Genomic DNA, 14,613 nt, shown 5'->3' with positions numbered 1-14,613 from the left:
AGTTTGTCAGAGTCCGCAACCCTCCTCGAAGGGAGCGCGGCAGGGAATGCTTGCAGACAGGCGGAGTCGCCTGCCTTAATGAGGCTATCACCGTGGCAACACACCGGTGGATGTGGCAGTCGTGTTGACCTTTTGAGGTCAAAGCCTGCGTTTTGTCAGGACGTGTCAAATAGGAACACTTTAGGTGTAACATTAATTCATTATTAGATTATATTGTTATAATAATAAAGTCCAACCTGTGATTTAGCAATGAAAGTCCACTACCGCCCCCACGTGGCCGTCACTGGGAATGGCGGGTGATCCGGGCGAGAGCAAAAAGGCGCACAAGAAGCTTCTTAATTGAATTTATTAAGTTGTAGGTGATCAGTCCATCATCATAGTCGTGTCTTTTCATTGTTAAAATCCACTTTGCTGTAACGGAGCTGAGAGTTAGCGGCTCACAACATCGCTCGTATAAAATGAAGACATGATGATCAACACTGCGATGCAACGTTCCGGTCCAACGTGGCGCCGCAGAGGGCTGGTTTGTTTTGTTGTTAATAACACTACACGGAGCTAATAGTAATTATAGAAATAATACAAAAAAAAGACCACCACAGCTTTACGCTTTGACCAGTTTGGAGACGAGAAGAGAATATGAAATAAAACCAAAAAGCAACAAAGACCCTCAAGACTGTACAATTGTTCGGAATCTCTTAGCGAGCCTCGTGGTTGTTTTGTCCACAGTCCCAAATCCAGGTCTCTTCCCCCCAACCCCTGGACAGAGACGTCACAGAGCGGGGACGTTCCACATCTTCTCTTCCGTGGGCGGCACTGACGAAGCGCAACGGGAAGCATCTGGTGGACGCGCAGAGGCCTCATCGTTGCAACATTTATTTCCACAGAAGAAGAAGAACTGCTTTTGTTGGGGTTAGTCGCTGAAAGGAGCGCGCTCACTGGGCATCAATGGTGGGTCTGGCTAACGAGGCCCCCCTTTCACGCTGGCAGGCTGGTCTCGCTTCAATGTGGGGGTTAGTTTTTGTTGTTGTTCAGGCGTTGTAGTGATAACATGCATCCTTTATACTCTTCTTAAAAAAAAAAAGTTTGTTTAAAAAAAAAAAAAGTACATTAAGAACAAACAAAAAGGTTTTAGAAATGCAGCTATACAAAGTCTTTCGCTATCCACAAGGGTGGGGTGAGGACAAGGTTTGACGTCGGGAATTTGAGAAACCCAATGTGTGTGAGTGTGTGTTTTCTTGTGTGTGTGTGTGAGTGTGTGTTGGGAGCGGGAGGGGGTCTTCTTAGTTACTGCAGCACTTGCGGCTGTTGGCCTGGTTCGTCTCCGTCAGGTCCACGCCCCGGTTCCGCCCGCCGCTGGCGCCGGCCGCTTGTGGCTCGTTCTTGGGGAGCTTCTTGGCTGCGATGACATCATCACACATGCGTTTACCTCCATGCGTCTGTTTTGTCAGGATGGGTCTCCCTCCACTTAATAAAAAGGCGGCAAGGCACCGTAGATGACCACAATGTACCCTGGATGTTCCCAATGGTGCCAATTCACAAATGGATGAAGGAACATTAACGGTGGAGTTGCTCCGCCCAGTGGTGAGGTTGCTAAATTACACTTTCATGAACCCTTTACCAAAAACATTTACTAACAAAATACCACGCTCACATGTGAGATAGAGTTACATAAGCCTGGGCTGATAAACTTTGCTTGACCATATGTTGACCTGCCAATTATTGCTGATCAACGAATTTATTGTCAACATTATTTTGAAACCAAATTATACAGCATTATTCACATGTGAATAACATAAATACAGTCTATTATACAGCATTATTCACAAGTAATAATATAAATACAGTCTATTATACAGCATTATTCACATGTGAATAATATAAATACAGTCTATTATACAGCATTATTCACATGTGAATAATATAAATACAGTCTATTATACAGCATTATTCACATGTGAATAACATAAATGCAGTCTATTATACAGCATTATACACATGTGAATAATATAAATACAGTCTATTATACAGCATTATTCACATGTGAATAGTATAAATACAGTCTATTATACAGCATTATTCACATGTGAATAATATAAATACAGTCTATCATACAGCATTATTCACATGTGAATAATATAAATACAGTCTATTATATAGCATTATTCACATGTGAATAATATAAATACAGTCTATTATACAGCATTATTTACACGTCCATCCATCCATTTTCTACCGCTTATTCCCTTCGGGGTCGCGCTGGAGCCTATCTCAGCTACAATCGGGCGGAAGGCGGGGTACACCCTGGACAAGTCGCCACCATCACAGGGCCAACACAGATAGACAGACAACATTCACACTCACATTCACACACTAGGGCCAATTTAGTGTTGCCAATCAACCTATCCCCAGGTGCATGTCTTTGGAGGTGGGAGGAAGCCTGAGTACCCGGAGGGAACCCACGCAGTCACAGGGAGAACATGTAAACTCCACACAGAAAGATCCCGAGCCTGGGATTGAACCCTGGACTACTAACCCCTGTGCCACTGTGCTGCCCTTTATTATTATTATTATTTACACGTGAATAATATAAATAGTCTATTATACAGCATTATTCACATGTGAATAATATAAATACAGTCTATTATACAGAATTATTCACATGTGAATAATATAATTACATTATACATTTAAGTCCGGTCAAAAAGGAACATATGCATTATACAGTCTGATGACTGTCGGTATGAATATTAGTAGATATTAAAGTTTAAACGATATGCAGTAAATGTGTTTTTAATACCAAAATGTAAAGAACAAATACATTTAGTAAGAAATTATTGGCCCTGCGACGAGGTGGCGACTTGTCCAGGGCGTAACCCGCCTTCCGCCAGAAATGCAGCTGAGATAGGCACCAGCACCCCCCGCGAAAGCCGTAGAAAATGGATGGATGGATTAAATAGACATAATAATTCAAATATACTCTCTCCAATGCAACACATTTGTATTTCTCGTATATTTTAACATTGTCACTCAATTAATCAACGTTTATTTGTACAGCCCTTAATCTCAAGTGCCTTGAAGGGCTGCATTGTAATTGGAATGCAAACTTTGAAACAAATTATAAAAATAAAATATACTGTTAGCAAACGTTTGCACTTGATTAAAAATCACAACCAAAAGCAATAAAATAGATTATGTCTATCTGTTAAGGTGGGGTGGAGGACCTCCAAATATACACAACCAAAAGCAATAAAATAGGTTATGTCTATAAAGGTGGAGGACCTTTAAATATACACAACCAAAGCAATAAATAAAATAGTTAATTAAAGTTATTGTGACCAAAATAATCACGATATTGTTGAATGTGCTCAAAAAGTACTTATACTCACACTGAAATGTATTAAGCAAGTTGTATATTTTTTTTAAACCTAAAATAAATAGACATACAAAAATACTTTCTTGGCAGAGGAAACATTAAATATTGTTCCGGCTTCAGAAGAGCCATATTATTTTTATTTGTGTGTTTAAATATGTTTATCTTCTTGGGTTTGCATTTGGAAACGTTTTAGAATGTTTTCTAATAAATGCAACTTAGGCAACCATTTTTTCACGCCCTGTTTATGTGACATCACACAAGTTCACATCCTGTTGACGACACGTCTGTTTCTACTCGGAACTGTTTAGTTTATATTAGGGCTGCAACTAACGATTAATTTGGTAATCGATTAATCTGTCGATTATTACTTCGATTAATAATCGGATAAAAGACGAACTACATTTCTATCCTTTCCAGTATAATATTGAAAAAAAACAGCATACTGGCACCATACTTATTTTGATTATTGTTTCTCAGCTGTTTGTACATGTTGCAGTTTATAAATAAAGGTTTATAAAAAACAAAAATTTAAAATTTAAAAAATAATAAAAAATTGCCTCTGCGCATGCGCATAGCATAGATCCAACGAATCGATGACTAAATTAATCGCCAACTATTTTTATAATCGATTTTAATCGATTTAATCGATTAGTTGTTGCAGCCCTAGTTTATATCGATCACTTTGGTCAAAGGCAGCACAGCCTTTACATTCAATGTGAATATTATATCTTAGTTGTTTAGACAACAATGTGTTTATACAAGTTTAGATTAAGGTAACAGGGAAGGACATTAGTGTCTATTGTTTTCATGTTAGCATTTAAGCTACCTCATAGGGTACACTAATAAAGTACCGCGGTACCATCCATCCATCCATTTCCTATCGCTTGTCGTCCCTTTCAGGGTCGCGGGGGGTGCTGGAGCCTATATTAAACCATACTATACTGTTTCTGAAAAATACCGGTACATTTTTTGTCGTGACATTGCTGGTAAAACGAGCAGAGGCACATGTTAAGCAACGCACACAGAAACAGCGTGAAGATAGAAAAGGAAGAATGGACGCATTTTGGCTTAAAAACAAACTATAAAGTTGAAGCTCCCGCTCTGCAAGAGGTGCTTAGCTATTGCTCCTGTTAGCTAGCTAGCGACTAATGTCCATTTGCAGTCGGTAGAGTTTTAGCTACACTATATTGCCAAAAGTATTTGGCCACCCATCCAAATGATGAGAATCAGGTGCCCCAATCACTTGGCTCGGTGTATAAAATCAAGCACTTATGCATGGAGACTGTTTCTACAAACATTTGTGAAAGAATGGACCGCTCTCAGTGATTTCCAGCGTGGAACTGTCATAGGACAACAAACTGTGCAACAAATCCACTCGTGAAATTTCCTCGCTCCTAAATATTCCAAAGTCAACTTTATTATAAGAAAAGTGAAGCGTTTGGGAACAGCAGCAAGTCAGCCACCAAGTGGTAGGCCACGCAAACTGACAAGAGAGGGGTCAGCGGATGCTGAAGCGCATAGTACAAAGACTTTCTGCACAGTCAGTTGCTACAGAGCTCCACACTTCATGTGACCTTCCAATTAGCCCACGTACAGTACGCAGAGAGCTTCATGGAATGGGTTTCCATGGCCGAGCAGCTGTGTCTAAGCCATACATCCCCAAGTCCAATGCAAAGCGTGGGATGCAGTGGTGTAAAGCAGTGGTCCTCAACCCGTACCGGTCCGTGGACCGATTGGTACCGGGCCGCACAATAAATAAAAATAAATAAAAAAATTTTAAAAAATTTAAAAATTAACTTTTTTTTTTTTTTTATTATTAAATCAACATAAAAAACACAATATATACGTTATATATCAATATAGATCAATACAGTCTGCAGGGATACACTCCGTAAGCACACATGATTGTATTTCTTTATGACAAAACAAAAAGAAAAAGAAAAAGAAAAAAAGAAATAAAATACCATACATCGCTCCCCCCTGGTCCGTGGGACAAATTTTCAAGCATTGACCGGTCCGCAGCTATAAAAAGGTTAGGAACCACTGGTGTAAAGCACGTCGCCACTGGACTCTAGAGCAGTGGAGACGCCTTCTCTGGACTGATGAATCACGCTTTATCATCTGGCAATCTGATGGATCAGTCTGGGTTTGGACATTGCCAGGAGAATGCTACATTTCGGATTGCATTGTGCAGAGTGTGAAATTTGGTGGAGGAGGAATTATGGTGTGGGGTTGTTTTTTAGGAGTTGGGCTTGGCCCCGTAGCTCCAGTGAAAGAAACTGAATGCTCCAGGATACCAAAACATTTTGGACAATTCCATGGGATGGCACTTCAAGTTCATATGTCAGTAAAGGCAGGTGGCCAAATACTTTTGGCAATATAGTGTACTTCTAACTCACTAATCCTCGCCACTATGACGACAAATAAAGTACGTTTCTTACAAGTATTATTCCTGCAAGACGGGGAATAGCTAACCAGGCTTCACTACACACACACAGCAATGTAACACTCCTGAATGTAAACAAATTCCATGGGTGGGTCTACATACAGAGACATAGACTGTAACGATACCAAGTACAAGAGCCGTACATAGTCGATACTACAATGATTACATCGATATTTTTTATTATCAAAAAATCTTTTGTCTTTTTATTGTTTATAAACCCAGGAAATACATCCCTGGACACAGGAGAACTTTAATCATGACCAATGTATGATTGGTGATCCCCAAATGTGTAGTGTCACCCAAAACTTATGCAAAGTATCAGGAATAATAAGTAGATTAATGATCTGTTTTCTACGGTTTGTCCCTCATAATTTTGACAATAGAATAGGAAATGACACAATATGTTACTGCATACGTCAGCAGACAAAATAAGAGCCTTTCTTTGCCTACTTACTGCTAAAAGAGAAGTTGTCTGGTATGTTTAATATCTTATTTAATGAAAAAATTATTTGATTTTATTAAGAGTTCATTTTCATTTATCGTTCGGTTAGTTAATTTTATCCTATATCGGCCCAGGTCTAGTGGAATAATGTGTTTGAGGAGACACATACCAATGGCCATGAATATCTCGTTGACGTTCATGGAGGTCTTTGCCGACGTCTCCATGAAGAGCAGGCTGTTGTCGTCGGCGTACGACTGTGCGTCCTGTCAACGTAAGAACAACATTGTCAACTTATTTTTGTGAACAAAATCAACGTCAAACATTTGCTAAAGAGCAATCGCTTCTCATATGACCCACTATTTGTATGATTCAGTTCTTTAACACAATCTTTTGCACAAGACTTTCCCCCAGGGGTCGTATACCATCTCGGTTATCGTACGGCCAAACATTCCACGTAACAAACTTGTCCGCTAGCCCGTGTATCATTTCACATAATTCAGTGTCCAAACCAAGAATTCACATGCTGGTAATTCATTCTGTGTACCGGTATGTTTTTTTTACGGAGTACGACTGCAAAGTAATCCACCGTGGGGCCAAAGAAAGTTGCGAGTACCAGCACTTTGATAAAGAAGATGAGAAACCCAAATAAATTCCAGCAAAGTACAAAAAGTGTGTCCTTTCTCTCTGCCAACAAGAATCTTTAATAACATTTATACCAAGGGTCTCCAAACTTTTTCAACCATTTTTAATATTTTTTTATTCTGTAAAAAATGCTAAAAACAGAAATTATACATATTTAAAGATAGAACCTTGAGTCAGCTTTCTTTCTTTTCTTTCTTTTAGTTTATATCGAACATGAACACACTTACAGCATAATACATCACACAATTTCATATAATTTCTCTTTACATCATGTCCGAGTAGGAAGAAGCAAAGCTTATTTAATCCTACCCCTTTCCCACTTCAGAGCAAACATATACATTCATTTACTGACCTTTTTAAAGTAAAATGACATCCGTGAATGAGTAATACAACAGTTTTGTAATATGTAATTAATTAAGTATTTATTTTGAAACTGCTCTGTGACATGTGCTGTTGACCTCTTGGCCAGGTCACCCTTGTGAAAGAGATCTTGATCTCAATGGGTTTTCTTATCTGGTTAAATAAAGGTTCTAAGTCAGTCATTAACATACTGAGATGAAGAATATCTTATTTTCAATAAGGTTGAAAGTATTTCTCATAATTCTTCTTCTTTGTTCTTTGTAAGCACTATTAATTTGAACAACCTCTTAAACTGGATCATATCAGTACAATGTTTGACTTCTTTCCATAATTTAATTCCACATACTGATATGTTAAAGGTTCTAAGTGTTGTACGTGCATACAAATGTCTTGAATTAGATTTTCCTGAAAGGTTATATTTCTCCACTTTAGTTGAGAAGAATTGTTGTACATTCTTTGGTAGCAGGTTATAGTTTGCTTTGTACATAATTTTAGCTGTTTGCAATTTTACCAAATCATCGAACTTTAATATTTTTGACTCAATAAAGGGTTTGTATGTTCTCTATATCCAACATTATGTATCAGTCTAATTGATCTTTTTTGTAACACGGTTAACGAATGTAGCGCACATTTGTAGTTATTTCCCCATATTTCTGCACAATAACTCTGATATGGTAACACTAGCGAGCAGTAGAGAATATGAAGTGATTTTTAGGCCCAGGACGTATTTTGCTTTATTCATTATTGAAATGTTCTTTGCCACCTTATGCTGTATATTTTGTATATGAGATCTCCAGTTCATTTTATCATCTATTAATACTCCCAAAAATCTGGTTTCTTTTACCCTTTCAATGTCTACTTTAATAATGCCACTTTGTGTTACAAGTGGCATTATTATTCTTATACGATATCGGAACCTTGAGTATTGGCCAATAACGACATTAATCCAATACGGTATCAGTACAAATGATTTACTTTTGTTTAGTAGTGTGGAATGTTAGAAAAAGTTTGATCAAGAGTATAAAAAGGTATGGAAAAACAAAGTATGAAAAACACAAACCTATTTATTATCAACCGTCTAGAATGAACGTTTGCTGTCTTTGGGTAAAGTGAAGTGATAATTGTTTTTGGCACACCTAGTGGTCACAATAATTGAATACGGTCACAGTGTAGTAAGTGGAATGATGCGGACACGTTTGTTTCTAATATGCATTTGCCTTGGAGACTTTGTATGTTTAAGTAATATGTAACTATGTTTATTTGATACTTGCTTATATTGACAAATGTGCTGTTTTAGACTAAAATATTGTTCAATTAAGGACACCTATTAAGTATGTCTAGCATGTGTGCTATTGTGTGCTTAGCTGTTGTGTATCTGCTAGCTCCTACAGTATACAACATGTTTACCTTTTTAAATGACTTGACTTGGGCTGGGACGATTCGTCTACTAAGTAGACGTCATGTACCTTGCATCAGTGCGTCGGGAAAAGATGGCCGCACACGCAGAAAAAGATAACACTGTGTTCTAATCGAATTTGAATATGCTGCTCCGTTGGAGACTTTGAATCTGTATTTAATATTTTATACTTATTGACAAATGTGCCGTTTTAGACTGCATTATTGCTAAATTAAGGACACTTATTAAAGGTGGGGGAAATAATAGATTTTTGGATGCATTGCAATTCAGACATTTATTCGGATTATAGAATTGATTAGTAAACGTCACTAATCGATAATCGATTTATTTATTGTAAATAATGCAGACAGTTCTAAAATTTGGCTGAGTGCAACGAGACACCTCACCGGGAGATCAGACCAGCTCCTTTACTTTTGGGCACTTATGGTCCAGTTTTACACACATTTCCATTAATTTCATAAATGTGATGGGAATTAATTTAAGTATTTATTATTTCAAACAAATTGTTTTTTTTTTTAAGTTGCTAGTGATAAACGCTTACTTAATGAAACGAAAATAATTATAAAACTGCATCAATATACATAAATTAAAGCTGCATCAATAATCGATTTTTAATAGAATAGCTCCTGAATCTTGAGGTGCCCAAAGATGCCCACCTCTACTTATTATGTATACCAAGATGGCGCTAATTGTTATTTTGCCATCTTATCGGGACACCCCTAGTTATTAATATCCAAATTTAAGCTTTTTCACACAGCATTGTCTTTTTGCTCTTTTTTTCTTGCATTGTTACATGCTTTGTTTAATTTTATTTAACAGTATCCTTGCGGGCCAACAAAACCCAAGCCCCTGATTTCTACATTTTATCCATCATTTATATGTATTTAAGTTTGTTTTCTGCATGTAAATCTGCATTCTCTATAAAATAAATGTGTTTTGTGTTCATATTTGTGGGTGCCTGTAACAGATTCCTCATATTTACATTAGTTATTGAAGAAAACAGTGTTTCAGTTTTCATTAGGTGGTTTGGACTACTGACAGAAACGGGTACCACAGTACATCCAACAAGCCCACTTTGATAACCTGCGCTGCCAGGACACATCATTAGGTATACCTGTTGCACTGTGATCCAAGTGATTTTTAAAAATCCCAACCAAAAGCAAGCAAACCAAAACAAATAAAATTGGGCACGTATTGAATGGAAGCATATCTGTTTTTGTGTTATGACGGAGGGTGTGAGAAATCTTTCATAGGCGTTCAAAAATGATCACCGACCCATCAAACTACTTGGTGCTTCAAGGCGCAGGTGTCCAAAATAACTGCAGTCAGACAAATTCAAAGATGTTGGGGCCACCGAGAAGCATTTTGTGCATTAAAGATGCTGGAAGCAAGCCACTGTATGTCAGAATGCTAAGCTTTCTTAACAAAACATCCACACTTGCTCAGTAACGGTCATATGCGCTAATACAGTGTTTCTCAAATGGGGGTACGTGTACCCCTGGGGGTACTTGAAGGTATGCCAAGGGGTACGTGAGATTTTTTTAAATTTTCTGTCAAAAAGAACTGTGAAAAGAAGTGCAACAATGCAATATCCAGTGTTGACAGCTAGATTTTTTGTAGACATGTTCCATAAATATTGATGTTAAAGATTAATTATTTTTTGAAGAAATGTTTAGAATTAAGTTCATGAATCCAAATGGATCTCTATTACAATCCCCAAAGAGGGCACTTTAAGTTGATGATTACTTCTATGTGTAGAAATCTTTATTTATAATTGAATCACTTGTTTATTTTTCAACAAGTTTTTAGTTATTTTTATATCTTTTTTTCCAAATAGTTCAAGAAAGACCACAACAAATGAGCAATATTTTGCACTGTTATACAATTGAATAAATCAGAAACTGATGACATAGTGCTGTATTTTACTTATTTATCTCTTTTTTTCAACCAAAAATGCTTTGCTCTGATTGGGGGTACTTGAATTAAAAAAATGTTCACAGGGGGTACGTCACTGAAAAAAGGCTGAGAACCACTGCGCTAATACATCTTGACGCGTCGTTGCGGACACAGTAAATTGACTAACCTGGAAGTCGAGCGCTCGCTTGTTGGCCAGGTCGGCTTTGTTTCCCGCCAGGGCGATGACGATGTTCGGACTGGCTTGTCTCTGGAGCTCCTTCACCCAGTTCTTCGCCCGTACAAACGACTCCTGTGCACAGGAAGACCGCGTCAGTGAAACATACACCCCTAAATCCTCCACTCGACACCTCCGCTCCGGACAGGCTAACCTCCTCCAACCTCCGAGGACAAAGCTACGAACAATGGGAGACCGGGCTTTCTGCTCCGCCGCTCCCAGCCTGTGGAACGCTCTCCCTGACCACCTGAGGGCACCACAGACTGTGGATGCTTTTAAAAAAGGCTTAAAAACCCTTCTTTTTTTAAAAAAGCCTTTTTTTTTTTTTTTAGATATATGCATACTAGTTCTATCTATTTGGCTGTTCTATTTTTTTTTTTTTTTTTTTTTTTATCTTTTTATTTTAATTTAATTTTTTTTAATACACTGTAGCACTTTGAGGTTGTTTACTCAATGTAAAGTGCTTTTTACAAATAAAATCTATTATTATTAATATTCCAGGGAGGGAACAGAGTTGCCTATGATGCCTCTCCAGGCCGGACAGGAAGTAATATTGGACGATCTGCTTCTAAACATGTCAACCAATTCCGAATACAAAGTTGCTTTTTCAAGAGAAGGGCGAGATTCACCGAGGTGTTAGAAGAAGGTGGGAAGAAAAGAACAATGAAGACAGGAAGTTATGTAATGTAAGCAGACTCAGGTCAAAGACAAGCAAGATTCTAAAATGCAAATGGCTTATTAATTTATGTATTTACCTTATGTACATGTTTAAAAACACACGTGAGCCTTAACATATCTACTCTCCTCTCACAATCCCCCATTATTCAAAAAGAGACCTACTGTATACAATTGTTCATTTATAAAATGCATACATTGGGAAGCTTAAGTCAATAAAATGCCTGTACAGAGAGGCCTACAATTCATAAAATACCCCAAATATACAATGCATAAATTAAAAAACACCTACTTTAAAAGTCTTTAATTTTTTACAGACTACACCACAATACACAGCAACAATGTACCGTCTATAAAACGCATGCTAAGAATCTTTAATTTATACAGTTAGTAAGATATTGCATACATTTGAAGGCTACACTAAAACAACACAGGTAAAAAACACTAGTCTTTTAATGTTAAACTAACTATGATATTTACTGTATTTCATATTAAAATACTAATCCTGTCAATGTTGGCAACACTGGTTGATCATTAATAACTAATCGTTTGCAAGAAAACAAAAATTTGAATTATTAGTTAAATTTTTAAGGTATGTGGGAAGCTTATTCCAGTCTTTTGTTGCTTTATTAGCAATAGAGCAGATTGGGCAAAAGCAATTTGTTTTTCTGTCGTCTTAGAGTAAGGTCAAATCAAACAGGCTCCGGTTTGGACGACTGTATCAGCTTTAGCTAACAAGTTCATACATGTCACTTTTACATGGATGTAAGACTTTTATGATATAATAACTTGCTTGTATTCGCTCACAAGAAAAATGTACTAACGTGCATTTTTTTACTTTAAAGAATCTATTTTTAATCATTTTTGAAAAGATCTACAAACATGTTCACTCAGCCATAAAAAAGGTCAGTTGGTGGCCCTGTAGCTGATGCAACATCCCGTTTACTGCCATCATGTCTATGATCGCATTCAAAGCAGTATATTATGACGTTTTCTACATTTTAAAACTCTTCCTTGTGGTCAACATAGCATGAAACGGTGGTTGTTCAGTAAAAAAATGTAAATTGATTGTTTTACAGACCGTCTAAAAGCCGCTTTATGACCGTCTCTTCAGGAACTATACGCTACCTTGTATTAGAAATGACAACATCGAAAGATGCATGTGCATGCACACAAGAACAGGTACTAGTAGGTAAGAAAAGATGAATGTAAATAATAAGTCTCCTTTACGAGACGCCATACATTAACTTACTTGTTAGCTACAGTGTTGCACTTTTAGTACTGCTTTACTTCTTAACACTGTGCCATGAGCTCCACATTACATCTTTATTATCAACAAGAGAGTCAAACGGAAAACTCCCATCAGTACACTTCAATACAGTAAGCATAATGTGTAGACTACACTGTGTATTAGTACACTTCAATACAGTAAGCACAATGTGTAGACTATACTGTGTATTTAGTTTCTAAGAGCGCAAATGTTGCCAGTTTACAGTCCAACACAATTATGGGAAAAGATGATCAAAATGTTTTTTAAACTGTGAATTTCAACCACTTATTAGAGCATTATCACCAACATTTTGATCCCCTAATAAAATGTCTGCCAGGTTTCCACCCACCAGCCCCTCAATATAATTTAAAACGTACCCATAAAGTTCGGATTATAAGGCACTAATTTTTTCCTAGGCTTTGAACCCTGCGGCTTATAAAACGGTGCGGCTAATTTATGGATTTTTCTTCGTTGACGGTCATAATGCAAGTATTATTAAAAAATACAAAGCAAACACACTGAATAGGTGTGTTTTTGTTTGTGCCATGGCGCTATCTTTTGGACGAGTTTGTTCACTACAGGTGCTGCAGCGCCGCATTGCCCTTCTATTTAGACTGAGCCTTCAACCGAAAGTTCCATATTCTAGCCGCCCATAGCGTTTCTACTCGTATTGATTCTTCATTTATTATTCCAATTAACATTTGTACGTTTGACAATATCACGAAAACAATTCTTACTTACTAGACCGTCCCATGTGTGATGTCTGTCGGAGTGTTTTAACGCATATTTATACATGCTATTGTAATTAAATCAAGCTAACGTCGTTAGCATTAGCTAATATGCTAACATGTTTACGAGTGTCTATTTTTGTCATTGTAAGGTAATAATACTTTCTTTTTGTATGGTTTCAGTTTCAGAAATTCCTCAGTAAATTCACCAAAACGTCACGTGGAGTTTTTGAGTCTGTTTAGCTGAATGGAGAGCTAGCTTTCGCAGCTAGTGGGTCCATGACGATGACTTCTGTTTTGTTTGATCAGCCGTTTTACTGCCATGTGAGAATTAAAGTATGTAAATATTTACAAATGATTTCTGTGTGTATAACTAATTTCACAATGTTTATATCTGCGTTTAATAGTCCGGTGCGGCTAATATATGGAAAAAATATCAATTTAAGTTGTTCCTCCCCCTCCACCTCCCAGCCAAGACGGCGACTACCGAGGGCGGTAAGCGTCCTTTCAAGTCCGTTTACTGACCGTTTTATTGTTTTGACGTTTGTAGAAGTCTCCTTCTAGTGGGGTGGGTGAATTGGATACCGGTGTTCTGATTCAACAACTGGTTTTATTTCGTCATAAAGCACTTGCATGACACACAACTTTTCAGTCCTCTTTTGTCTCATGCTCTCCAAGTCTCTCTCCAAACTTCCCCTCCTCTCCTGCACCCGGCCGCTCCCTCTTAAAGACAACAGATGATTAGATTAACACGTACCACCTGTGAAATCTAATCACCTGCCAGCTGTGTCTCGCTGTCAGCACATGCCCCGCCCCTGCCCGATGGCACTTGCCCTCAGCACCACGGACAGCGGCGGTGATTTTTACTCCTACAGACAGCGCTGGCCACACCTCATCCCACAACGTTTTACTGTCGACAGTGGTTCTCTTCTTTTTACACTTGCACGTCAGATGTTTTGACCTCACCTCATTGGTGATGTCGTAGACCACAATAGCGGCCTGAGCGCCTCTGTAGTACATGGGAGCTAGGCTGTGGTAGCGCTCCTGGCCGGCCGTGTCCCAAATTTCGAACTTGACTGTCGTGTCGTCCAAACATACCGTCTGGGTCAGGAAGGCGGCTGCGTGGGTT

General features: G+C 38.0%; 1 protein-coding gene across 1 annotated transcript in view; it reads right to left on the bottom strand.

Annotated features, from left to right (window-relative positions):
* Window positions 1-315: 315 nt before the first annotated feature.
* rab5ab (RAB5A, member RAS oncogene family, b) overlaps window positions 316-14,613 on the bottom strand; it is a 24,827-nt gene continuing 10,529 nt past the window's right edge. The window contains exons 3-6 of the mRNA XM_062062663.1: window positions 14,451-14,602; window positions 10,764-10,886; window positions 6,431-6,524; window positions 316-1,396 (exon numbers count right to left, since the gene is read on the bottom strand). Of these exons, the coding sequence (XP_061918647.1) occupies window positions 1,281-1,396; window positions 6,431-6,524; window positions 10,764-10,886; window positions 14,451-14,602 (485 nt within the window). The 3' untranslated portion in view covers window positions 316-1,280. The remainder of the gene's footprint in view (window positions 1,397-6,430; window positions 6,525-10,763; window positions 10,887-14,450; window positions 14,603-14,613) is intronic.

This window comes from Entelurus aequoreus, linkage group LG11 (assembly GCF_033978785.1).
Source record: "Entelurus aequoreus isolate RoL-2023_Sb linkage group LG11, RoL_Eaeq_v1.1, whole genome shotgun sequence".
Taxonomy (NCBI): Eukaryota; Metazoa; Chordata; class Actinopteri; order Syngnathiformes; family Syngnathidae; genus Entelurus; species Entelurus aequoreus.
The sequence above is the reverse complement of the archived record's forward strand: the minus strand, read 5'-3'. Positions and strand labels throughout refer to the sequence as shown.